Source organism: Phodopus roborovskii, unplaced genomic scaffold (genome assembly GCF_943737965.1).
Source record: "Phodopus roborovskii unplaced genomic scaffold, PHOROB, whole genome shotgun sequence".
NCBI lineage: Eukaryota > Metazoa > Chordata > Mammalia > Rodentia > Cricetidae > Phodopus > Phodopus roborovskii.
Genome location: NW_026126602.1, coordinates 8212702 through 8238024, shown reverse-complemented (window position 1 = coordinate 8238024; position 25323 = coordinate 8212702). Strand labels below are relative to the sequence as shown.

General features: G+C 39.8%; 1 protein-coding gene across 1 annotated transcript in view; it reads right to left on the bottom strand.

Moving 5' to 3' along the window:
- The window catches only part of CUNH10orf67 (chromosome unknown C10orf67 homolog), a 104551-nt gene that overhangs the window by 9611 nt on the left and 69617 nt on the right, over positions 1-25323 (bottom strand). Inside the window, exons 13-17 of the mRNA XM_051205709.1 lie at positions 22883-22945; positions 22503-22582; positions 22361-22426; positions 19535-19622; positions 15597-15677 (exon numbers count right to left, since the gene is read on the bottom strand). Of these exons, the coding sequence (XP_051061666.1) occupies positions 15597-15677; positions 19535-19622; positions 22361-22426; positions 22503-22582; positions 22883-22945 (378 nt within the window). The remainder of the gene's footprint in view (positions 1-15596; positions 15678-19534; positions 19623-22360; positions 22427-22502; positions 22583-22882; positions 22946-25323) is intronic.

Here is a 25323-nt window from a genome sequence, read left to right as displayed (position 1 = left end):
GGTATTTGCTAGGACCAGCTGCAGAGCTCATGCAGAGGAGAAGCAGGAGCTGTGAATAGCTCTCCTTGCTTAACTGGAACTTGACTTCTGCCTGAAAGCCATAGAGATCTATTAAAGGAACAAATGAGAAATAACAAAGCATGAGGTTGGGGAAGCCAGAGAGTGAAGTCCTTGATGAGCCTGACACCCAATGCTCATAGCAAGGACAATTCAGAAGGTAACAGGAGATCCAGAGCCTGTATGCATATAAATACCGGACAGAGAAGAGACAGAGGTTTAGTTTTTCTCCTAGGTTGGTTTCCATAGAGAGATGAAAGGATGATAGGAGCAGGGGCTTGATGAGGGGGAAGGAGGGAAAGGTGCTTGCACTTGCTTTCAGGAGGAATCCACCGTGAATGTTCTCTTTAGTAAAAGGACAGTTAGAGATATTGAGAGAACATAACCTTGCTATATCAAATAGAAACTCAAGGTAATGAACTTGAGACTCATTTTTTGGGGGGTATGTGTTTGGCCTTGTGGGTACACAGGCAAACAAGTATATACTTGTGTTGTTTTTAGTAATGCTACCCACCTCCTTTGAGATGGGTCTGTTATGGAGCTCACCAAGTAGGCTGGGCCGTTTGGCCGCTGAGTCCTGAGATCCTCCTGTCTCCATTTCCTCAGCTCTGGGATGGCAAGTGAAAGCCACAGTGCTGAACCTTTTTATGAGTTCTGGATTTAAATTTGGGTGCTCCTGCTTGCTAGGCAAGCATTACTAACTGAGCCAACTCCCCAGCCACTGCAGTTCAGTTCTGTCAAACATTTGTTAGTTTACTAGCTGCCTGGGATTCAGCAAACACATTCACGTCAGAGCCGTATCCCATTTTAATTCTTATTATCAAAGAAAGTCTTGAAGCTGGGGAGCAGTAGTGTTCTAAATACACAAGAGGCAATGGCAGCATCATGGCAGGTACCATGTGGTGGGACTTCTTGCCATCTCTTGTGAGGTAAAATGGGAATATTAGATCCTTCAACTTGGTTGGTAGAATATAATCTAACTATCTAACGTGGGTGTTTCACATTGTTACAATGTTATCCTGGGTTTGATTCATGCATTTGTTACTTTCCTGTTGTTGTAATACATTCTAATAAAGCAACTGAAGGAGGAAAGAGTTTATTTTTGCTTAGAGTTTCAGAGGGAGAGAGTCCATCTTGGTGGGGAACACATGGCATTTTCATTCACACACAGAAAACAGAGATAGAGATAGAGAGAGAGAGACTGCAAGCCTCAAAACTCACCCCCTCATTATTTAATTCCTCCATCAACTCTACCTAGTTTCTGCAACCTCTCCAATAAACAACTCCAATGGGGTTGAAAAATACATTTAATCCAACTCCAAAGTTTCCACAGTTTTTAACAGTCCCAATACTGTTCGAAAGCTTCTTCTAAGTTTCTTCTAAGACTGAAGGTAATTTCTTAACTATGCCCCCTCCCCCCCCCCAGTGAAATAGGGCAATTTATACATCCCCAGCACAGTGACATGTTAGATACATTACCCATCCACAGGAGAGGAATGGAAGTGTAGTGGGGAAAGAGGTGGCAACAGGAAGGCAGGCAAATACCAAACCCTGCAGCTCTATGTCCAGTATCTAGGGCTTTGGTTTCTGGGGCTTAGGTGGGTCTGTTTCCCAGCTTTGCTGCCTGAGCTACAAACCTCTCTATATTGGACCATTCCACACCCTGTGTGTCACTTTCTTTGGTAGATGGTGTCTTATGATTCTGGCAGCTCCAATGTATACCACAACTATATCAGCTTTGTTCAATGGCCTCTCAGGACATCTTTGAAGGAACTGTGACCCTGTCACTTGTTTACTGGCCCTGGTAGCTTCCTGAAACTTCACAGGAAGAATGCAGAACTCCCTCAGTCTTGCATTTTTCTTGTATCCAAAACCAGTACCTCATGGATGGTACTGTGAGTTTGGCTGCCGGCATGGGGTGTAGCCAGGCCTCGTAGACCATAGCTGCACCAACATGGAGATACTGAAACAACTGTTTCCTATGAATAAACAGCCCCTTAGCTCTCATCTCTTTCACAAGATGGAGACTTAGTCAGGTGTGGTTTTGTCTTGAGGGTACTTTCTTATCTTTCCAATGAAGAGCAGCAGGAGGCTTCTCTTTGATAGTGCTAATCTCCTTAATAATCATAGTCTCTCTCTCTCTCTCTTTTTTTTAAACACAACTGAGTTGGATTTTCTTTGGATCACCAACCAGTTCCCAAATAAAGATACAGAGACTTATTATAAATTCTCAACCTTAGCTTAGGCTTGTCCCACTAGATCTTTTAAACTTAATTTAACCAGGTTCTATTCATCTACATTTTGCCCCAGGGCTTTTTACCTTTCTTATTCTGCTGTCCTACACTCCTGCCTCCCTCATGTCTTTCTGGCTGGCCCCTGGAAGTTCTTTTCTCTTCTTCCCTTCCCTAAACTAAATTCCTCCTTCTACTTATTCTCCCTGCCCAGAAGTCCTGCATAAACCCCCTCCCTTTGGATATTGCCATTCAGCTTTTTTCTTAGAACAATCTGCTGCCTTAGGCAGGCAAGGTAAAAAAATAATGCATCTATACACAGTTAAACAAATTCAACAATCATAAACAAATATTTCACAATGCTCAACTATGGCTGTAATGCTTCCTAATGCTCTTTTCTTCTTCAAACTGCAGTTTTCATTTATTTTTGTCTGCTTGTTGTTCGTTTTCATTGTACATCTGCATAAGGCAATCAGTAACAACCACATCAGAGACTCAATGCTATGCTGTTGTAAAATTTCTTCTACCAAATACATTAGCTCGTTGTTTTTAAATTTGGCTTCAGGTAACTTTTCAGGACATGGGCAGATGATAGCCAGACTCTTTGCCAAAATACTACGTGAATAGCCTCTATCCCAGTTGCTAATAGAGTTCTTGTTCTCTTATGAAACCTCGGCGTATCTGGGGTTTCACTTTTCACATAGCTCTCAAAGTTGTGAGTCTTCCAGGCTCCAATGAGAATGGCCAGGTAAGCTCTGCTTACAACATTCAGTGCTTTTTCTAGTCCAACATTATAAAATCTTCCTTGTCTCTAAAGTCTTCCTCGTCCCTCTTAAAACCAAATTGGTCAGATTCTTCACAGTAACAACTTCACTTTCTTGGTTCCAATGTCTGTCTAAGTCACTTTTCTGTTGAGACAAAATATTCTGACAAGAGCAATGTGAGGAAGAGTTTATTTTGTCTCATGAGTCTAGAGGAAAGGAGTCCATCATGGTGGGGAAGGCATGGCAGCAGGGACAGAAAGCTGGTCTATCACAGTTTTATCCACATACGGGAAGGAGGGAGGTGGAGCACAAACAGGAAGGGGTGAGGCTACAAACCCACAATGCCCCCCCCTGCAGTGTTGTACTTTCTCCATTAGGGCTTCTCCTTCCAAAGACTTTATAACCTCCCCAAACTGCCACCAAAAGGAGTACAAAGTGCTCAAAACACAGTGAAGGATAGTTATTCAGATCACCACATTTCCCAAGCTGGATGGCTTAATACATATGTATTCTTTCATAGTTCTGTAGTCTGTAAGTCTAAAACCCAATCATCCCAAGTCAGAGAGCCATGCTTTCTTTGAGACTTGGTGCATGCCCTCTCTGCCTCTCCACAACTGCTGGTGATGGCTGCCAATCATGCATTCCTTACTTGCAGTTTAATCATGCCAATCTCCCTCCCATGATTTCCTCCTTTCTACCTACCCTTTACTTTCCTTTCTTATTTCTCTCTACTGTTTTCTTTCTCTCCTCTCCCACAGCCCAATTTGTCATAACTCAGGGCTGTCCCTGCGAGTCCTGGATGTTTATATAGTGTTTTCTCTAATATTGATACCAGATAATAATTTGACATAACCAGAGATTTTAGGTAAAAGTCTGAGTTTAGAAGCACCAACAAGCTAGGTTCCATTAGCTGTCTCCTATGCACCAATTTAAAGAGACAAGTGATTGGGAAAACCAGAGGGAGGAGATTTATTCAAAGTGGCCACGCTGGGAAGGAGAGGTAAAGGGGTTCATTAACCCCAAGTACATCTTCAGGTTATAGACACGAGCTATATGTTTTAATAGAGGAAGAGGAAGGTGTGTGCCAAAGGGCAAGAAGTACACATGATAAGCAGTCTTGATAATGGTGCAGTGTCCTTGAATGTTCTCAGTTCTGATGTTTCAGCGTGGTCCAAAGAAGTCATTATTGCTTGAAGGGATAAGGCAGTGGTCCTTAAATGATTACTTCTGCTCCCAGATGCAGCCTCACCCTCACTGTTAATTGTTCTCATTGGTGTCAGAGGCCCCTTTTTCCATTGAAATGTTGCTGTGCCTAGAATCGAAGTTCCCTCAAGAGAAAAAGTTAAGGGCAGTGACTTAACTCTGTGCCTTCTGCTAAAGTGAGACAGACAGCCACAAATAAAGATGTGTTACGCTTTCAATCTGTTTTAGTTACATATAGATCCAAATGAGGATCCAGCAGCTTTTAGAAAGAGCAAAAAGTACCAATTTCATTGCTACCCAGATAATAACTTCATCTGAATTTGATTACACCTGCAAAGACCCTATTACAGCTAAGAAGATCTAATTCACAAGAAACAAACTTGGAGTTTCATTGGTTACATTGTTATTGTTTTGTATTGGTGTAGGGGTAGGATTGCACATACTTCAACCCACACATATTCTTTTCTGAAATATGAACCATATTTCACACAAAGCAGGTACAAAGTCTTATTGTAACAGATTTATTGTGAACATGCACACACACACATTGTGTGTGTGCATCTCTCTGTCTCCCTGTGTGCATATTGTGTATGTGTCTATATGTCTCTGTGTGTGTATTCTGTGTGTTTGTGTGTGTGTGAATTCTGTGTGTTTGTGTGTGTGGGTCTGTATGTCCATGTGTTTGTGTGTGTATCTCCTTGTGTGTACTCTCTGTGTGTGTGTGTGTCTGTGTGTGGTACTGAGTAGTGAACATACACAAGGTGAATGATCTGATATTAACCTGAGTTCCCAGCCCTGAAGTTAAAAAATCATTTAAAAATCTTTTAAAAACAGATATTGAAGGTATAATTTTGATGCAGAAGACAATAATGACTATGACAATTGACATCCATAGGATAGGATGTAGAAATAAAACTTAAAACAAAGTTTCCTTGGTGTATAATGTGAACAAAATAGATTTGAATATATAGAATTATTTGGGTAAACTGGAGGGGGGAGCATAATGCTCTAGTGAATTCCTTATTTAATATTTCACATGAAAGTTATAGTAAATTTTAAAACAAAAAAGACATACTACATGAAATAAGGTAAACAATTTTTAGAAAAAAATTTAAAACAATAAAATAGTCAGCTGTAGACTGAATCCTGTTGTCCTAAAAAAAATGTTGAAGTCCTAACCCCTAGTGTTTGAGAGCTTTCTTTTATATACTATGCAGTACTTACTACACAATACCCGAGGAGACAGCCTGTGAAGAAGGTAAGCTTATTTTGGATGTGGTTTCAGAGTTCGCCTCTCATCCCTTGGTCATTCTCTTTTGAGTTGATTATGGGGTGTTGTCAGGATAGGGAATGTCTACTGGAGCAAAGCAATTTGTCTTCTAGTCAGAAATGGATTAAAACAGCCAGCAGCCCACAGTGTCCCCTAAGGACATGTTAACAGTAAAGCAAATCCTCCTTCTAAGTCTAGTCTCCCCTCTCAGAGGTTGACCACTTCTCAGAACACAACAGGCCTTTAACACCAGGACTTTGGGGGAACTTTCCAAATCTAAACCTTAGCACCCCAGTGCCTACATGTGACCCTATTTGAGATAGAATCATTGTAGGCTATCAAGTTAAAATGATGTTACTGTGGAGAGAGAGGAAGAGAGAGAAAAAAAGGGGAAGAGAGGCTGGAGAGAGATAGATGGAGAGAGATGTTTATAACTACAAATGAAAATTTCAGACTAAACACTGGTTTATAATAGAAAACAAACAATAGTAAGATAATAATTGTCACAACATATATTTGCAGATATTTCAAAGTAATGAAATAGCATGAAAATGGCTTAAAACATGTATTTATGTTTAATGAGATGATTGATAATGTACATTAGAAAGAAAAACAAAATCATGTTCAAAATATGCCAAAACATATATGAGAGAATAGATACCAAAAGCCAATGAAAAAAACAAATGTCTTGGAAATACAGAAGTTAGGGATTAAGACATGGTTTAAACTGGCACAGCTGAAGAGAGAAACTGAAAACTGCAAAAACAGTATTGAAGCTTAGACCTCCAACCACAATAGAAAACGAAAGGCTCATGTGGGTTCTGAGACTGCAGAATAGATTGAGAGATAAAATAATTTAGGGTATGTTGCATGTTGGAAAAGCATTATTGGAAAAGCCAATGGCAGAGAATTTTCTAAAAATAAACGAACATAAATCATCTTATCTCAACCATATTCTCTCTACTGACAGCAACTATTATAGAGCTGAATGGATTGTAGAGGTAATAATCACAAAAAATAATGAGTAAACCATAAAAAAGTGGAGAAAACTCACAAGCTATTTACAAGTATCCAGTAACTTCCCAGAACCCTGTGCAGTGGCTCAAAAGTACTGACAAAATGGCAAAGTCTGGAGGGAGAACGGCTGCCTGTGGTGGCTATTATTGCTTGGAGTCCCATAGGAGATGTGCCTCCAAGAACAACTGAGACAGACTATGGAGAGTAAGTAGGTTATCTGGGGCTGAAGCCCCTCCTTACCAACGAGGACGCCATTGCACGGACCATGGCCCTGGACTGATGAAAATGGAAGTGATCTGAGCACTGTGGACACTCTCCTGTTCTCACACCTTCAACTCCCCTTAAGCCCTGCTTCCACAGTTTCCCTGCTGTGATCAACTATATGCTCACATCAAGCCAAACAAACCCTTTGGTTTCTTAAGCTTTCATCGTGTTTTGGAGTATTTTGTCACACCAAGGAGATGAAACTAATACATTGACAACCTGGGATTTCACATCTTGTTAAACTTCCACCAATAATCAGTAAAAAAAACCAAAACAAAACAACAAACAAACAACAAAAAACAAACACAGAGTCTGCCATCACCAGAACTCTTACTAAACCAAGTATTGAAGCAGTGACACTTTAAACATGCACACATACTAAACATGTACACATATGCCAATGTATATACTTAAAGAAAATAAGTAGTACCTCAAGTTTTCAAAAGCAGAAAGGGGGAAATAATACAGAAAATGTTATCAATTTAAAAAAAATAGTGAAAAGCACACTAGATAATATAAATATCAGGAAATATAAAAGACGATAGAAATGAGTAAATGTCTACAAAACTCACAATTTTAAATGTGATATTCACCTATTAGAAAGCAGTTATGAGGGTTCAGTTGGTAATGTGTTTGCTTTATGAGCTCAAGGACCAGGGTTGGATGCAAATGACTCACATAAGACATTGGACATGGTGGTGCATTCTTGTAATGCCAGTGCTGGTGAAGTAGAGACAGGGAGAGACGAGCTCCCTGTCCAGCCAGCCTAGGTTACTTTCTCCAAACTATTTAAAGATGTTGAGGAACAACACCTGAGATTGTCTTCTAGAATTCACATACACATGCACAGCCACATATGTACATATACACCAGCACATGAACACCTGCACATATATACATGCATACATACATACATACATACATACAGATGACACACCCTAAGTAATTATTGGAGATTGAGAAGAGGACACAGTGCAATCATATTTTCTATGTGCATGTGTTGTATTTTGTTCACATGCACATGTGTGCAGGTGCACGTGTGCCAATGCACAGAGGCCACAGGGTGATAGTATTTGTCCTACTGTCACTCTCCACCTTGAGACACGACCTCTCACTGAACCTGGAACTAGACAGGTAGCTAGCTAGCCCCAGAAATCCTCCTGTCTTTGCTTTCTCCAGGCTTACAGGAACATGTGACCATGTACAGCTTCTTAAATTTGAGTTCTAAGGATTTGAACTCATGTTTTCTCGCTTGTGTAGCATTCTTAGGTTCACATTTCCCAGCCACTGAAAAATGAAAACATTAGTAAGAACACTACTGTCTTATTAGCTACATAAAACAATATAATTTAAAACATCAAAGAACTACGACACACACGATGATTCTCCAGTAAAGTAGTAATTTTGGCTAATTTGATATATTCTTAAAATAAATAAGACAAAAATGTTCTGAGCTACTTAGAAAAACAGACAAGCCCTCAGGCATGGTGAGATATTTCTGGGGTGCTCTTTTAGAAAAGCAAGATATTAAGTATATAGTAGAAAGCAGAGAACATTGGAATTACTAAATTAACAAGATGACCTAATAGGACACTACAGAATTCTGCCTCAAACAAATAGAATGTACAGATTATTTTTTAATTCACATGGAATATTTACAAAGTTCTTCAAGAAAGGGTTATGTACAAATTTCAAGGATTAAAAGTCTTGCCACATTTCTGACTTAAAGACAGTGAAACCAGATGCCATTAATTAAAGATAAAGCAATTCTGAGAAAGTGCTTAGAAAAAGCCACATGTTAAAGAGCCAAGAACACCATACCTCTGCTCAGAGAATACCCTGCTGTAAAATTGTCCCAGAGTCTCAAGTTAACATGGATTAATGGAAGAAGGCATACTTTGGCCTTATGCTATGCCAACCAAGAGGAAGACAACACATAAACTTCTTTTTCAATAAAAGTTTTTATTGTTATTTAAAGTACAGGGGTTTGAACTTAGGGCCTTGGGTCATGCTAGGTGGGCACTGTATCACTGAGATACATACAAAGTCTATTTTTTTACTCTTTAGTTAATTTTTTTTTTGCAGTGTTGTGAACTGAACTGCATACATGCTAGGCAAGTGATCTACTAGTGAGCTGTTTATCAGTCTTTACTTTTGAGATAGAGGCTCGCACTCAGGATCAGTATGTGGCACAGGCAAGCTTTGACTTACACTCCTCCTGCCTCAGCACCCAGAACAACAAGGATTACAGGCCTCACCTAAATCTGTGTTTTCAGGGACTTTCCTAAAGCTCATGTAAGCTCAACAATCCCTACATAGAGCAGAAGCAGCAATAAACTATGATGAAAACTAAAGCAAAAGCTGCCCGCCACACTCAGAGCCTGGATAGAGATAGCATTTATTTGTGACCCAAAGAAGCCTCTAAATTTGAAATATTCTGCAATTATTTCAAAAGCAAAGACATTGGGAACAGTTCAACTTAGGAGCTGCAGATAGAACTGAGGCCAGCTATGCTGGGTGACAATAAAAATCAATAGCAATGGGGCAATTCAGAGACAGGTGGCCCAGACTGCATGGCCTAGGATCTCTTTCCACACCAGCTTTGCACTCCTTGATTGTGATACCAGAGGCACTGAGTGGACTCTACTTCATAACTGTCCCAAATGGTAGTTAGGATTTAATTTATGCATATAATAATTTTTTTAGTTGAGAACAATTAGTGATTGCAATAGATAAAACCAGTATTTTAAAGAGAAGCAAAACAAATTTGACCCATGCACACCAGAAAAGCCCTCTTAGGGCTGGTATACACATGATAAGAACTGTGCTCAATGGCTTTCATCAAACAAAATACACATATTTCTACAAATATCGGTAAAATTTGATGAATAATAGATAGTCCATCAAATTAATGAAGTATAGTTCTAATTAGTTTTGAACTTTTTATAATAAAGTTTAGGAATATTAGCACTTCATTTTCTTTATTTTTTAAAAGCAAGATTTTAAAATTTTTATCCATGTGTTTGTGCTTGCATTTGCTTATGTATACCACATGTCTGCTATGGAGGCCAAAGGGCACTGGATCTCCTAGAACTGAAGTTATTGGCAGTTGTGAGCCACCTGATGTGGGTTCTGGGGAACCGAATCCAGGTCCTCTGGAAGGACAGTAAGTGCTCTTAACCCATGAGCTACCTTTCCAAGTACTTCACTTTCAAAAACAAAAACAAAAAAAGGCTGCTTCTCCTTTTCATTTGTCTTTTTTGTATAGTCATGGGGCTTGAACTAAGTAAGGACCTAGTGAAAGGTCCTAGGGAATGTGATGTCTTTCAATACTTTCTTTGACCTGTGGACAACTCTGCAGGAAGCCTTTTAATTCTGTCATAGCCCCTTTAATACAACTGGCTCCTGGACTCTTTTCTATGCAATCCAGAACTTACAGCATTGGCAAGGATAAACTAAGATTACTGATGGCTCAGGTTTCAGTTCACTGTCTAATGCGCTAAAGGTTATGATCTCAAGGAGAAAAGATCTCTCAGTAAATGTATGAAAAACAAGGAAAATTCTCACAGAAAGAGAATCAGCTCAAATCCCTAAGACAAAGATGACATGTAATTTAGTTTTTCAATAATGGAGAATTGGCGACAGTAAAGGAAACAGTATAAAAGTTGGTAGCAATGACAGCGTTAACATTTACAGTCTCTTTATACTCTATACCTAGAAAAGCAGGTTAGTCCCGGCACTAAATATAATTCACAGGTTAATTCCATCTAAATGTGTTGTTGTTTGAGACAGGGTCTCACTTTGTAGTCCTTCCTGCTTGGAACTTACTTTGTAGCCGAGGCTGGACCTCAAACTCAGAGTGATTCTCCTGTTTCATCTCCCAAGTGCTGGGATTATAGATGTGTGCCCATTCCCAGCCCCTGTAAATGCATTAGTGTTTATAGCCACTAGTTAGAAATTAAAAGATGCACTGTATCAGTTTTACATGCAGTTATATTTTAAAATACACATTTGAATGTGAATTTGACTAATCCTCAAAATTCTATCAGTTATAGCTGAGAGTTTAGAAATGATATGTAAACTAACACCAACTTGTTGGATTTTAATTTACATAAGCTTAAAATTGCTTATTTTTTATCCAAGTTCCAACTTCTTACTTCTTGTGTGATTTTTTTAGTGTATGCATTTTAAAAAATAATTTATTTTTATTTTTTGTGCATTGGTGTTTTGCCTACATGGATGTCTTCTGGAACTGGAGTTACTGACACTTGTGAGCTGTCACGTGGGTGCTGGGAATTGAACCCAGGTCCTCTAGAAGAGTACCAGTACCTTAAACTGCTGCACCACCATCTCTTCAGCTCCTTGTGTGATTTTTTTTTTAAACCCATTTTTTTTTTGTATTTAAAACAGCATCAGGGTCAACTGAACTAAACTTTTAATGAACATTTAGTCTTGCCAAATGGTGGGAAAGAGTCTTGGAGGACTGTTCTCAGGCCTAAGATTTTAAACGGTGAAAAAGATCCTTTTTTTTTTTTTTTTTTTTTTTTTTTGTCAAATATATTATGGTCATTCTACTATTCTTCAAAAACCTTCAGGTGACCTATTGGGTATTTCTTTCCTAGAAATCCCAGAAAATCAACCATACAATGTAATCTGGGCTTCAGTTTGGGTTTCCCCTGACACAGATACTGATGTTTGAACCTTCTCTTCCTGACAAGGTGCTTACACAACCAGTTACTTTGAGGTTTTATCTATGGGATTCGTGTCTTTTGGGCTCATTAAGAACATTTCCAGAGATTACAATGTCAATAGCACCTAATTACTGGGCTGTGAGAAAGGTCTGCTTGAGTACATAAACTGGGGGCAGTGTGGGGCACACAATGGGAGGCTCACATCCCACATTTTATCACAGGGAAGTTGCAAACAAATTAATAATCTCACTTTTGCTCTCTTGGGATAATTACTACCATGTAAAAAACTGCTTTCAGATTTTGCAGATAATGTTGTGCTTTGTTTTTTATTTTCTTCTATTAGTCAGATTTTTTTTTTTTAAATCTCTTAACACTGGCTACTGCATGAATGAAGCCCTGTGGCTCTCTTTAGAACTCTCAGACTTCATAACAAAGGAGTCATGTGCAGCCTGCTTAAGCAGGTCATCCCTGATACAACATTGTTTTGACTATAGATTATTCAATTCCCTTTCTCATTGCATGCACTAGCCTCAGATTTCAGTTTTTCTCATGCCTGATGGAAGACTAGTTACTTAAGAAACAAAGATAAAATTATTTTAATTTATGTGCCTACTGCTTACAGACTTTAGTTTGGGGTTCCATTAGAAATGGCTCAAGAAGAGAAGCAAATGGAAGAATGAGCTCCATATGTCTTCCAGGAGACTATTTTATTTAATCCTCTTAATGAGAGCACAGGGTAGGGTTGCCCCTGCTCTTACACAGCAGAGGAAAGCCACGAGGATCTGCCTAGGGATTAAGGGTTGAACTGAGATTGGACCTGGAGTCTGCCAGCTTCCCAGGCTTCCTGATGCATCACAAAATGTCTCCTGCACCTTGCTGAAACAAGATTACTCCTGGTCCTGTATGCATTTTGGGGTCAGATAACTCAGTTCAGGGGTGCCTGGCACAGATTTTTGGGCCACTTGATTGAATCCCCCAGTTCTACTGTTGGTATAACCTTAACAGTTTGCCAACTCTTGATGTACTTATATACGCCACCTGTTAAGTGAAGGAAATTAATAAGGGAAATCCTACCTCAGGGGGCACTAGAGTTAAAACTTGAGAAACACTTAGAATATTACCTCTTCCTACTACAAGGCATCTGTATACTCTGAAAGAGCATCCTGTGGTGTGGAAGTGCATCCTAGAAACTTAAATCTTTGAATTGCCGTAGAACATTGTAACAGAGAGGGTTACTGTTTTCATGTTCAATGGGGCATTTTAAGTCTTAAAATTAATTTGAATATTTTGAACAACAGCAAAAATAAACCTGCAACATCAAAGAGTCCAATTTCCAGTGCTGTAGACTTGAGCGAGTAGTTAAGAGAACCTGTTTGGCAAGCACAAGGACCTGAGTTCAAATCCCATGCACCAGGTAAAAAACTAGGTGTGACTGCATGTGCTTGTAATGCCAGCATTAGGGTAGAGACAGGTGGATCTTGAGAAATTACTGACCATCCAGCATAGGTAAGAAGACAAGTTTCCAGTTCCATGAGTGACTCTGTCTCCATTCAATAAAGCAGAGAGTGACAGAGGAAGACAATCTGGCCTCTGAGTGTACATACATGGGTGCACATACACTCACAGTCACACTCACAGAATATTCCATTTATGGTTCCTTGCCAGATACATTATTGTGAACACCTCTCTTTCTTCATGGTATATAAAGTGACACATATTAACTGTATAGCTAACACCATATTATTATTTGTGAATTAGTGCTTGAAAATACTGGTAACATTGAATTATTTTCTGGGAGCCTCAAAGGTTATTTTCTTAATCCTACAAAGTAGCTGGGGAGCTTAGAATGATTTGCTTGGTGGTGACAATGTTGTCCTTTATCAATGTGTTACGGATAATATCCATCCACGAGATACTGCCTCTAAAAACTGTATTCTAGAAGATTCATCCATTTCTCAAATTATTAAATTATTAATTTAGATTTTTTTGTTCAATCAATAAAAATGAAAATTTTGATTTTAGCAAATTTTGGCTCATTTGAAGCTAATTAGCCAGATGTGTTGTCTAATTGGGTTATTTCTCAGCATTATCATCAGAGTGAGGATGAAGATGACATGTGGAAATTTTATTAGAGATTTGCTTCTTTTTCTTTTGTACAGAGGCATTATGATGCAAATATTTTCACAGTGTGGATTAATAGCCAGAATTACCAGCTTTATGGATATCTGGGAACTCATGTTCACATACAATATTTATATTCAGTCTGATTTGTGTGACAAAAAAGTGAAATAATGAGTCTTTGGAGGACTTTTGGCAGACTAGGGGAGATAATTCTAAATTTTGCATTTCCAAGGATGAGGAAGGCATGGTAGTGCTTGGTTCAGCCAGAGCTGCTTTCCATCTGCAGTTACTTGTGCTATTTCTACTTTAAGTGAACCTTTGAAAAATATTTTCTCACCCTTGAAAAGTCAACTAAAAATTGCATAGGTGTGTGTGTGTGTGTGTGTGTGTGTGTGTGTGTGTATAAGACAGAACCTTGAGAATATAAGACAAAGACTCTCTACTGAGCTGTATCTGCAGTCCTGGAAAGTCAACTGTGGATGCAGTGGGTTGTTTGGGAATACACTGCTGAGGTCATAGTTTCCTAACTCAAATTTCAGGTAAACAACGAACTCTAAATTTACCAACCCACATTTACATATTTTGAAATAACTTGTGAGTTGGGATTTCCAATTTCACAGATGTAATTCATTATTTAAATACTATCATCTTTAAACATTGCTGTTTCCTAAGCTATGAAGTCCAATCTGAGCACAGCTGTAATTTACTGTCAGTCCTGAGGAGGCGTCCATCACTGTGAGTGCTCAAAGATTCCTTTGTCCCCCAGGAAGACAACCATTGACTTTATAGCAGCAGTGCATACAACCACAGGAAGCTTTCCCACTGCACAGATGTCTAGGAAAGGAGACCCCTTACACTGTCTGCAGAGGCCAGGATTTAAGCTCTTATCACACACATTGCCTGTGCAGAAAGTTTCATTACCTAGTCTACTTTTAAACATTTCCAGATATGCCAAATGAATCACTCATTCAGTGATCAGTCATGATCAGTGCTCATAATTCAAAGTAACAATGCTATATTTTGTTAATTCTACTTACTTACTATGTTCTACAAATTTAGAAGCTTGAAATAATGAAACATCTTTCCCCAATCCTAGAGATTGAACCTGGGTTCTCATATTCACTAAGAAAGCACGCTACCATTGAGATCTACCCTCAGCCCAGAAACTTCTCTGAGAACATGTATCTGCCCTTAGCCTGAACACTCTTACATAGATTTATTTTGGTTTCCAAGGTCAGAGAAATGGTTTACAGATATATAAACAAAATAAATTGGAGTGTAAGTACACATTCAATGAGAAGCTCTTTAGGGGGTCTATCAAAGTAGAATTTGCAAGAAACAGTCTTATTTTTCTGCTAATCATTGAATTGGATAAAATGACATTTAACTAGAAATTCAGGGTTGGGTTTTTTTAAATTATTCTTTTTTTGCAGTCTAATAAAAAGGTGTGAAATTTTAACTGAGATAGTTTCTGAGTTTAAAGAAAGACAAGATTCATTTTCAATTAGCAGCAGTCAGAATACAGAAATGCACAAAGTTTATAAATTGGCTGAAAAGTCCCAGTTTCATCCATACTACCAGATACCTTAAACAAACAAGGAAAGCAAAATAGAGGGATGATTTCTGTGAGGTTTGAGGCCAGCCTGGACTACAGAAAAGGAGAAGACAAACAGTTTAACTTGTTTTGTATCTTTCTTCTCAGTGTGAACCTTTTCTCCGAACAATGGTAGTCTTACCTTGTTTTCCTTTGGTGATGTGATGGCTGCTAGGGCCTCAGTATGCTAGGTTGGCATTATGGGAAACACCCCTACTCTCATTCCCTAGATTCTTACCTTTTGGCAAGTGTGTATAGGTCACCTGGTCACTGGGTATGTCCACAAACTTGTGCTCCATCTGCACATTAACCAAAGTGTTTCATTAATAAGTGTCAATAATATTAACTGATTAAATGTTTAGTAGAGAAAAACAATTGACCTACCATGGGTGAGTGAAAAACATTTGTCGGAGAGGATGACTCTGACATGTGCATTGTGGAGTGCACATACAAAGGCTTGACTTTCTGAAAGATACAAACAGTAGGTACTGTGGGCCAAGAGGACATCATAATCAAAGCAGAGGGACATGGACAAGCTTTGTATCAGTCAGGCTTCTCTAGAGTAGCAGAGCAGATATAGTGAACCGAAGTATATAAAACTTATTTAGATTTATTAGAGTGGTTTATTTAAAGAATGGCTTTCTCCCTATGGAAGGTTCAAGAATCCAGTAGTTGTTCAGTCTAAGAAGCTAGATGTCTCAGCTGTTTTTTGGTATATGCTAGAATCCCAAAGAAGTAGTCTGTCATGCCAGTGAAGAAATGAACTTGCTAGAAAGATCAAGCAAGCAGGCTTATTCCATGTCCTTTATGTAGGCTGCCACCAGAAGGTGTGGTCTAGATTTAAGGTGGATCTTCCCATCTAAAAAAAAAAAAAAAAAAAAAAAAAAAAAAAAAAAATCCAGATTTAAGATGGACCTTCCCATTTCAATGATTTAATCAGGAATCTCTCATAGGTGTACCCAGCTGCTTAGCTTTTAGTTAATTCCAGATGTCGTCAAATCGACAATGAAGAATACCTGTCACACTCTTTAACTCCTCAACCATGACATGAAAACTCTGCTTCTAACTTATTTTTTCAAATACAGAGGGAGAAATCCTTTCCTGTAAATCAATGGTGGTGTACATCTAGAGTCCCAGATACTCAAGCTGCCAAAGCAGAAGGACTGTTTAAACCCAGATGTTTGAGACTAGCCTGGGTAATGTAGAGATGCCCCAACTCAAATCAATAACACCAGCACCATCATCAACAAGTAGTAGCAAAGGTTCACTGCTTTACTGAGGCGATTTTGAGAGACGATTCAAGAAAAATATTCTCTTAGGAATCTAAGAGATTCATACAAGGTCTTTCACAGAAGGGGAAAGGAACAAAATCTCCTGAGCATGTTGGGAGTAGGGGGGCAGTGAGTGGAGAGGGAGCTAGGAGAAAGAGAAGGGACGGAAAGGAAAGCGCGTGGGACTAGGAAGATTGAGTCAGGGGAGGAATAAACCAGAGAGAGAGAGAGAGAGAGAGAGAGAGAGAGAGAGAGAGAGAGAGAGAGAGAGAGAGAGAGAACATAAAAGAGGGAGCCATTATAGGTTTCAAGAGAAAACTGACTAGAGAAATGCCCAGAGACCTACAAGACTGACCCCACCTAACAATTTGAACAACAGTGGAAAGGCTACCATGAATGCCCTTCCCTGATAATGAGATTGATGACTAACTTATCCACCATCATAGAGCCCTCATCTAGTAGCTGATGGAAACAGAAGCAGACACCCACAGCTAAAAGCTGAGCCGAACTGGAATCCAGATGCAGAGAGGGAGGAGTGATAAAATGGGGACGAGACCAGGCTACAGAAACCCACAGAGACAGCTAACCTGAACAAGAAGGAGCTAATGGGCCCCTAGACTGATAGTTGGGAATCCACCATGGGACTGACTTAGACCCCCTGAACATGGGTCTCAGTTAGAAGGCCTGGGTAGTCTAAGGGACCTCGGATAGTGGAACCAGGATGTATCCCTGGTGCACAAAAGGACTTTGGGAGCACATTCCCCACGGAGGGATACTCCCTTAACCTAGAGGCAGGAGGGAGGGCCTAGTCCCTGCTCCAAATGACTTGACAGATTTAGATGACCCCTCCTATAAGGGATCACCCTTCCCTGTGGAGTAGGGGGGGATCGGATGAGAGGGTGGTCAGGGAGCTTGGGAGGGTGGAAGAGAGGGTGGGAGAGAGGGAGGGAGGAAGGGAGGGAGGGAGGGAGAGGGAACTGGATTGATATGTAAAATAAGAAAGAAAGAAAAGAATGCTGTCAGATGAAAGACTTAAAAAAAGGTGGACACCACATTTCCCATCCTTTAGCTCCATTTTGCTTTGAGGACATTTGCCAAACTTAACAAATACATGTAAGAGTAGTCAAAGGCTCATTTAATCCAGAGGTAGAAGACACAACCCAGAATCCACTTAGAATGTGTGATTTAACAAGACCCCCTTGCTTCATGATGATTCTGGAGTCTTAGTAAGGCAAAGTGGATGTATGTATAGGGCTGAGGGGAGAAGGCAGTGCCATATGTACAATGTATATAAAGCAAACCTGTAGGGACAGAAGTTTTTCAGACAGCTATAGCTGCTAGCTCACCACAGAACATAACATTAAAAGTTAAAGGGGATCCTTATCATTGAATTGTTTGCAGCAGATATGATAAACCATTGGTTAAGAAGACTTAAGAAATACAATCCAACAAATAAAAATCACAGCATTATATTTTTAAGGAATAGATACAATGATTATACCCCTCCCCCAAATACTAAAAATGTCTGATTGAGTGACAGCCTTCTCATGGAACTTTCTATTTTGTTTGTCAGGCTGGTTAAACATCTAACATGAGGATAATGACAGGTGAAATTTCAAACTTCAGCGAGAGGGAGAAAAGGCAGGAAGAAAGACACTATGTTTTCCTTTATGTAGACCAGTTTTGGAATATTTCAAGGGACAATTGTTTGTTTTTAAGTCAGGGTTTCTTTGTGTAGTCCTGGCTTCCTGGAACTTGCTCTGTAGACCAGGCTGGTCTTGAACTCACAGACATCTGCCTGCCAAGTGCTGGGCATGCGCCACTACCATCCTGCTTAGGAGACAATTCTTAAAACTCTCAGGTTTTTAAATAGATTTTGGTAAAAATACTGTCCTGACCAGGTACTTCAGAATACTTTGTAGTAACTTATAGCTAGAAAAGGAGCTCAGATAGTGTGAAATGCAGATGGATAAGTAAGGCTGTTAAAGTGAGAAATGTTGAAAAGAACTAGAAAGAAAATTATTTTAGACTATATGTCTCTTATAGCAATACCCTACAGCCTGTTTTTTATGCCCTGTTTTAAAAACAAAACAAAATACCTGACTGATCAAAGAAAACAGCACAGCAGCAGAGGGTTAAAGGAGTTGCTACTCATGCTGACTTGTCAGTTGAAATTTACCAATCTGTCTCTAGACTGGCCACCATTCCTTTCATAAACAGTACTCTTTCATTAAGACAGGGCAAGTGATAATCTATTGCTGAGTTACACTTGATCTACAGGTCTATGCTACGGTCTGAATATGGTAGGTTGTGCCACCAAGGTTAGCATATTGGAAACTAGATCTCCTCTTATGACACTAATAAGCGATGGAACCATCAAGAGGTGCTTACTCATGGGAGGTCCTTATGTCACTTTGGGCTGTGCTCGAATGGTTGTTGCATGGAGCAAGCTTGGCTTCTTTGTTCCCTCTGCTCCCTGGCTCCGGATGTGACAACTTGTTCTGACAGACTCTCCTGCCATTGATGTTTGTCATGAAATGATACAGCCCTTGTCAGCCTATACTATGTTATTTGGACTTTGAAGCTCCAATTGTGATCTAAGTAAACTGCTTTACCTCAAAGGTCTCAGGTATTTTGTTATAGGGAATCTGGTATGTACGGTTTCTAATCAGGATGAATGACTTGGTGCTTACTCATTCCTCCATTTGAAAGTGACTGGAGACTTGGACTTGAAGTTGGATACTCCTAAACAGAACATCCGTGGGCAAAGATGAACAAATGGGCAGACACTACTATCCAGCACAAGAATCCCATCCTCTGGATCTGCACTGACCTCTATCTCAGCTCAACCATTATGCTGCATTGTAACAGCCTTGCTTACACATTTGTATTTCACACTAACTGAGCTCCTTGGGGCCCTGCACTTTGTTCTATGCCCTCAGGACCTTGTAGAGTGACTGTTGTGTATTATCACCAGAGCCTCTCATTCAATTGGAGTTCAATAAATATGTGTCTTTCATAGACACAGGTGCATGTATTCAAAGTACTTACAATGTAATTGAAGGAGGTGTCAGCAATCATTGCAAACTGCCGGAAAAGTGTGTGTCTAGTGAACATCTCATCCTTTAGGACATGAAAGCTGAAACAAAAGAAGTGATATAATAAGATGTATAGATATTATAGGATAAGACCAACACTTATGTGGGTAGGGACCATATGCATTTCTTAAATATTGCCAAGTAAAATATAAAATTATGAATTTAAACTTTCGTCTTCTTTAAAAACTGAATTTCTTAGAAGTAACAGCAATGACTACCTCTCAGACTGTAGGGTCTCATGGAAATGAATGAGGATGCTTTTGAGAAATGGCTGTTTCTAGATCTAAGGCATCAAACATGCAAGGGGAGTCCAAGATGTGTTACTCTACTAGAAATCAAGGGAACCATCAAAGGTTAGGCCAGTTGTGCAGTCTTTATCTGTGGAAGGCTCTCGCTGACTTAAGATTCAAGAAATTAAGCATCAGAAATAATAAGAACCACAACTTACCACTTAGGAAATGTTTAGCTTATTCCCAATGGGAGTGTGGCTGGACATGCTTTTTCTAGTGATTATAAGTGAACAACAAATATTACAGCAATATGGGGGGCAATATCTCAGTGCTAGAATACTTGCCTAACATGAATTCCATCCCCAGCACCAGAAAACAAAACAAGCAACAACAATAAACAAAAACAGCCAGTAACATTTTAAATATCCTCTCATGTCCTCCCTTTTTGAATGTGAATGTTTATAAGTATTATTGATAGCTATATCAACACAATGCCCCACTTTGCATTTGGGAGAAAATGGGCTTATTCATAGCTTTAGGAGCCCATAATGAATGAATTTGTGGCCGGAACCTCCCTGATTCCGAATTTAGTTCATGAGAATTGAGACTTTGAGATAAGAACCTTAGAAAGGGTTTAGACTTGAGCTGACATGGTCATGGGCAGGGTGAAGGGAGAGACACAATGCCCTGGGATAGCAAATCTTGCATATAGGACAGGTGTACTGATACATTGTTTATGATCTAATAAAGCACTGAAGGTCAGAATGCGAAGTTAGCCACAACCACAGAAGCTGGGTACTGGTGGCAGGCATCTTTAATCCCAGGAGACAGAGGCAAATGGATCTCTGTGAGTTCTAAGCCACCCAGGGATACATGAGAGTGAATCAGTCTAAAAGAGTAATGAGCTCACAGCTTTAATATACACTAGAGAGGTATATAAAACACGGGAACCCAGTGTCTCATGCTGTATTCTGAGAGTTAGTTTCCAGCTACGGTGAGGAGAGGATCTTTGCTTCTCTGAGCTTCAGCTTGAACCCCAGTATCTGTTTCTGGGTTTTTATTATTCATGCTACAGACAGGCATAAATATTTTTGGAGGGCAAAATAGTGGCCATGGTAAACTGAATATTCCTCAACACAAAAATTGCTCGTTTCTTCCCCATTCCCTTTTTGTAATGTGTATAGTCTGTGTGCCCATGTTTAGGTGTGCTCCGGTCCCCCCTCATATCTATGTTCTTCACACTCCCTGTGTTTGTGTGTGTGGACATGTACATGCTACAGAGTGATTGTGGAAGTCGGAAGACAACTATGGAAGTCATTTATCTTCTTACAGCACAGTGGGTTCTGATGGGAGGATTGTTGAGAGTTCAAGATCTACCTGGGCATTAGAGTGAGATCTTGTATAAGACAGCCCAAAACAAAAAGTATACATGTTTATAAAGCACAAGAGTTACAAGCAGATATGCAGAACAGAACAGGAACACAAAGAAGACATTTTCCCCAGAGAAGGGCACTTGTGCTCCCCATCTGGCATCATTTCTGGTGTCATGTGAGACCTTGGTTGATAGTCCTATTACAACATTGGGTGTAAGATTTTTGTACATGATGGGTATCATGTGCTTGTGACATGTAGGGAAAATGTACTATACTATTGCCCTGCAGAGCAAATGCAATACGTTAATGTCATGCATAAGCTTCAAGCTTGGCCTGCACTGACCCACATCAGTCCATCACTGTCCTCCACTATTAAGTTTCTTGCAAAGAAACTTACAATATGTGATAAACAAGAAAATGTGGTAGGAAGTTAAGTGAGGAAACAAGTGTTCTGGAAATGCATTTTTAAATGTTCATATGATGGGACAAAGGAGAAAAGCAGCAATTACTCTGCATAGCATTTATATTCAATACAAACATTAGATACTGTTAGTAAGGGTTTTAATTCCTTCTTTCACTCCCTCCTTACTCTCTCCTCCTTTCCTTTCTTTCTATCCTTTCTTGTTCATGTTTTCTTAAGACAGTATTTCACTTATTTAGTCCAGGTTGTCTCTGAGCTTAAGATGTAGCCAAGACTAGCCTCCTATTTTTAGCAATCCTCCTTCTCCATCCTCCAAAGTGCTGGGATTACAGGTGTGTGCTACAATATCTGGCCCAGAATTTCACAGATACACTCTCGCCATTAAAAAAAAAAAAGCAAACATAATTCAGGGAGAAGAAATTAAATGACTGCGTGAGTAGATAAAGGAACTGTGGGGAAAGGACCTGGTGTATGAAGTCATTTGTGAAGATGCAGACCACTTTTCATGATTATATGCAAACTGCTGCTGAGGAAGATACACGATAGGTGGGATTACACTCTTTCTTTTAAGTGATTCTGAACACCTTGCTATTTTAAACCATGTTGCAGTTCTTATTAAAAGTATGTGAGATCATCTAACATTAACTGATGTATAAAGAAAAACATAAGGGTCACAGTTGTCTCAAAAGACTAGTGGAGCATTTCTACAAATGGAACTCGTCTGTATATCTATACATACACTGTTTACACTATACCTGTTCCTGAGGATGAAGAACTTCCTCTCCCAGTTTTTGTTGATCTGATTAGCTTCCTTTCTAAACCTGGAACACATTTGCATGTGGTCAAATAGTTTCTCAGCTGCAGACAGACAACATGTGAATCATTAAAGCCCATTACCTCTCATTCCTTAACTTTTCCTTCTCCAATCTAGTTGTTAATGTCTTTATTTGATCCTGCAAAGCTTTTCTGTCTTCATCCTTTAAACAGAAAACACAAAAACCCAGCACAAGGTTAAGGATGGATGGTACCAGTCCTTTCTCCTAAGGCTATTTCGGTTAAGAAGTAATTGAATCTTGATTAACACCAACAGCAAGAAATGTTGGTATTGCCTTGAGAGAATAATGAGATTGACTTGAAAATCCCTAGAGATGAGCAGCTTTATGATTTCACACTCCTCTTTTTCTATAAATGATCGGATTTGGCTTTGTTACTTCCTAGGAAGAGTTGTAATCCATGAGTAATAATGAGGTTAGTAATGGGATTTGTCATTGTCATACCTTCAACAACTGTAATTTTAACAGTAGGTCTTCAGGCATCATTTGAGGTAGTAGAAATGTAACCTGTGAAGAGAATAAATGGTAGTAAAGACAAAATGTCAGATTAATGCATCAACATAGTTTTCCTTTCTATTTTTGTTTGAAAAAGGAAATAGAGTCTTGAAATTTGCCAACTGTAGCCCAGGGGTCTTCACTGCCTCATCTAATCCCTAAAATGCAGTGCACACATAACATACATGCAGCTGGCCAATGGCAGCTCTAGTGACAGGTAATACTTTACCATTACACTTCTAAAAACTTCTTAGAAGATGATTTATTTTATTTACATGACTATTTTACTTGTATGCATACCACCTGTGTGCCTGGAGCTCAGATAAGTCAGAAGGCATCAGATCTCCTGGAGCTGGAGTTACAGATGATTGTGAGCCACCATTTTGATGATGGGAATTGAACTCAGGTCTCTTTGGTAGAGCAGTGGGTGCTCTTAAATGCTTGAGTCATCTCTTCAGCCCCACTCACATCACACTTTTAAAACCGCAAAGCAGGAAGTCATTTTCCAATGAAGTAAGTTTTTTAAGTACTTGAAAATTTCCATTGCTAGGCTTATCTGTACAAGGGCCAGCAGGTTATTTGGAAGGAAGACAATATATTGGGTACAGGATCTTGGGAGAGAGTTGGTAAAGTGCATGCCTTACAAGCCCTAGGACCAGAATTCCATTCCCAGAACCCATTTAAGAATTTCAGGGCTTGGTGGCGTCAGCTTATAATGGTGGGAAGGATGAGATGGGTGAATCTTTGGTCTTACTGCCCAGGTGAGTGAGAGATTCTGTCTGAAAAAGGAGGAGGAGGAAGAGAAGAGGGAAGAGGAGAATGAAGAAGGGAGAGAGTATGTCACATGGTTCCGGAGCAGTGACAGTTCAACGAATTCTTATGGGCATGTGTTCATACCTACCCAAATTCACCAATATGCAAATATACACTGTGTTGAAAACTCTTTTCTGGGCTAGAAATATAGTTCAGTGACAGAATACTTAGCTAGTTCACATGAGGTTCCAGTTCCATTCCCAGAACCATCACTACCACTGCACCACCACCACCCCATACACACCTTGGTTAATGAATGTTGTTGTATTTCTATGTGGTAAACAAAGAAGTTCCCCATCAACACTACACCACATTTTGCAAGTAGGTTCTAATTTCTTCATAACCTCATGGTCCATTGCCCTTCTTGGTAGAGTTGGCTGTGTCAAAGAAGGGGTTAGAGAGGGCTGAGCAGTTCTGCATTCTAAAGAAAAAGAGCTCCCCCAGGTAACCAAAAGTAAGAGCTGAGGTGAAGATAGGCCAAACTCAGAAAGTGGGAGGTGCCTGTGTTTGAGGGCAGCTAATGACAAATACCCTGACTGATAAGTTTGGAATGGCAAATTTGGAATAGCATCTTGTTGACTCAAACTCAGTCCCTTATCTGTGTAAGTTTCCTCAAACTCATACACAAAGGTGTAATATGTGCAGGATGTGTCTGGAACTGTGCAGAGAAATTACAGTGCCAGATTGCATTCAAGCCTGGGTTTTGATGGTTAATTTATTTTAAAATTATTTTTATTACATCTTTATGTAGTTTATTTGTCTGTGTGTGTGGGAGGTGGGCAAACATGGGCCTCTGGGCATATGTGGTGATCAGAGAACAATGCAGGGGTGGTGGGGGTGGTTTTCTACTGCCATGTGATCTCAGTGATTAAACCCAGGAGGTCAGACTTGGCAGAAAATCCTTTTCCCAATTCATGGGGTGAATCTTGTCATTTTGACTGGATTTAGAAGTGCATATCAGATTATCATTTGGAGTGTGTGTGTGTGTGTGTGTGTGTGTGTGCGCGTGCGCGTGTGTGCGCGCGCACATGCGTGTGCACATAGTGGTGGGGTCTTCCTCTATCACTCTTATCACTCTTCACCTTGTACTTTTGAGATAGGGTCTCTCACTGAACCTGGAACTTACTGATTGTCTAGGCTGGCTGGCCAGCAAGACGCAGGGAGCCTCTCAGTGCTCCACCTCTCAGTGCTATGATTACAGGTACATACTGCCATGCCCAGCTTCTCAGAGGTGCTGAGCATCTAAACTCAGGTTCTTGTGTGTACACAGCAAAGCACTATCCACTGGGTGATCTACGCAGCCCTGCCTATGGGACTGCTAGAACACAGTTCTGGGTGTGTCTGAGAGAGGACATTTCCAGAGAGGAATGACTGAGCTATAAGAGCCAGCTTGAATGTGTGTGGCACCGTTCTGTAACAGCAAGAACCTGGAAGCAACCTAGATGCTCCTCAACTGAAGAATGGATAAAGAAGATGTGGCACATCTACACAATGGAATACTACTCTGCAAAGAAAAACAATGGAATCTTGAAATACACAGGCAAGTGGATGGAACTTGAAGAAACCATCCTGAATGA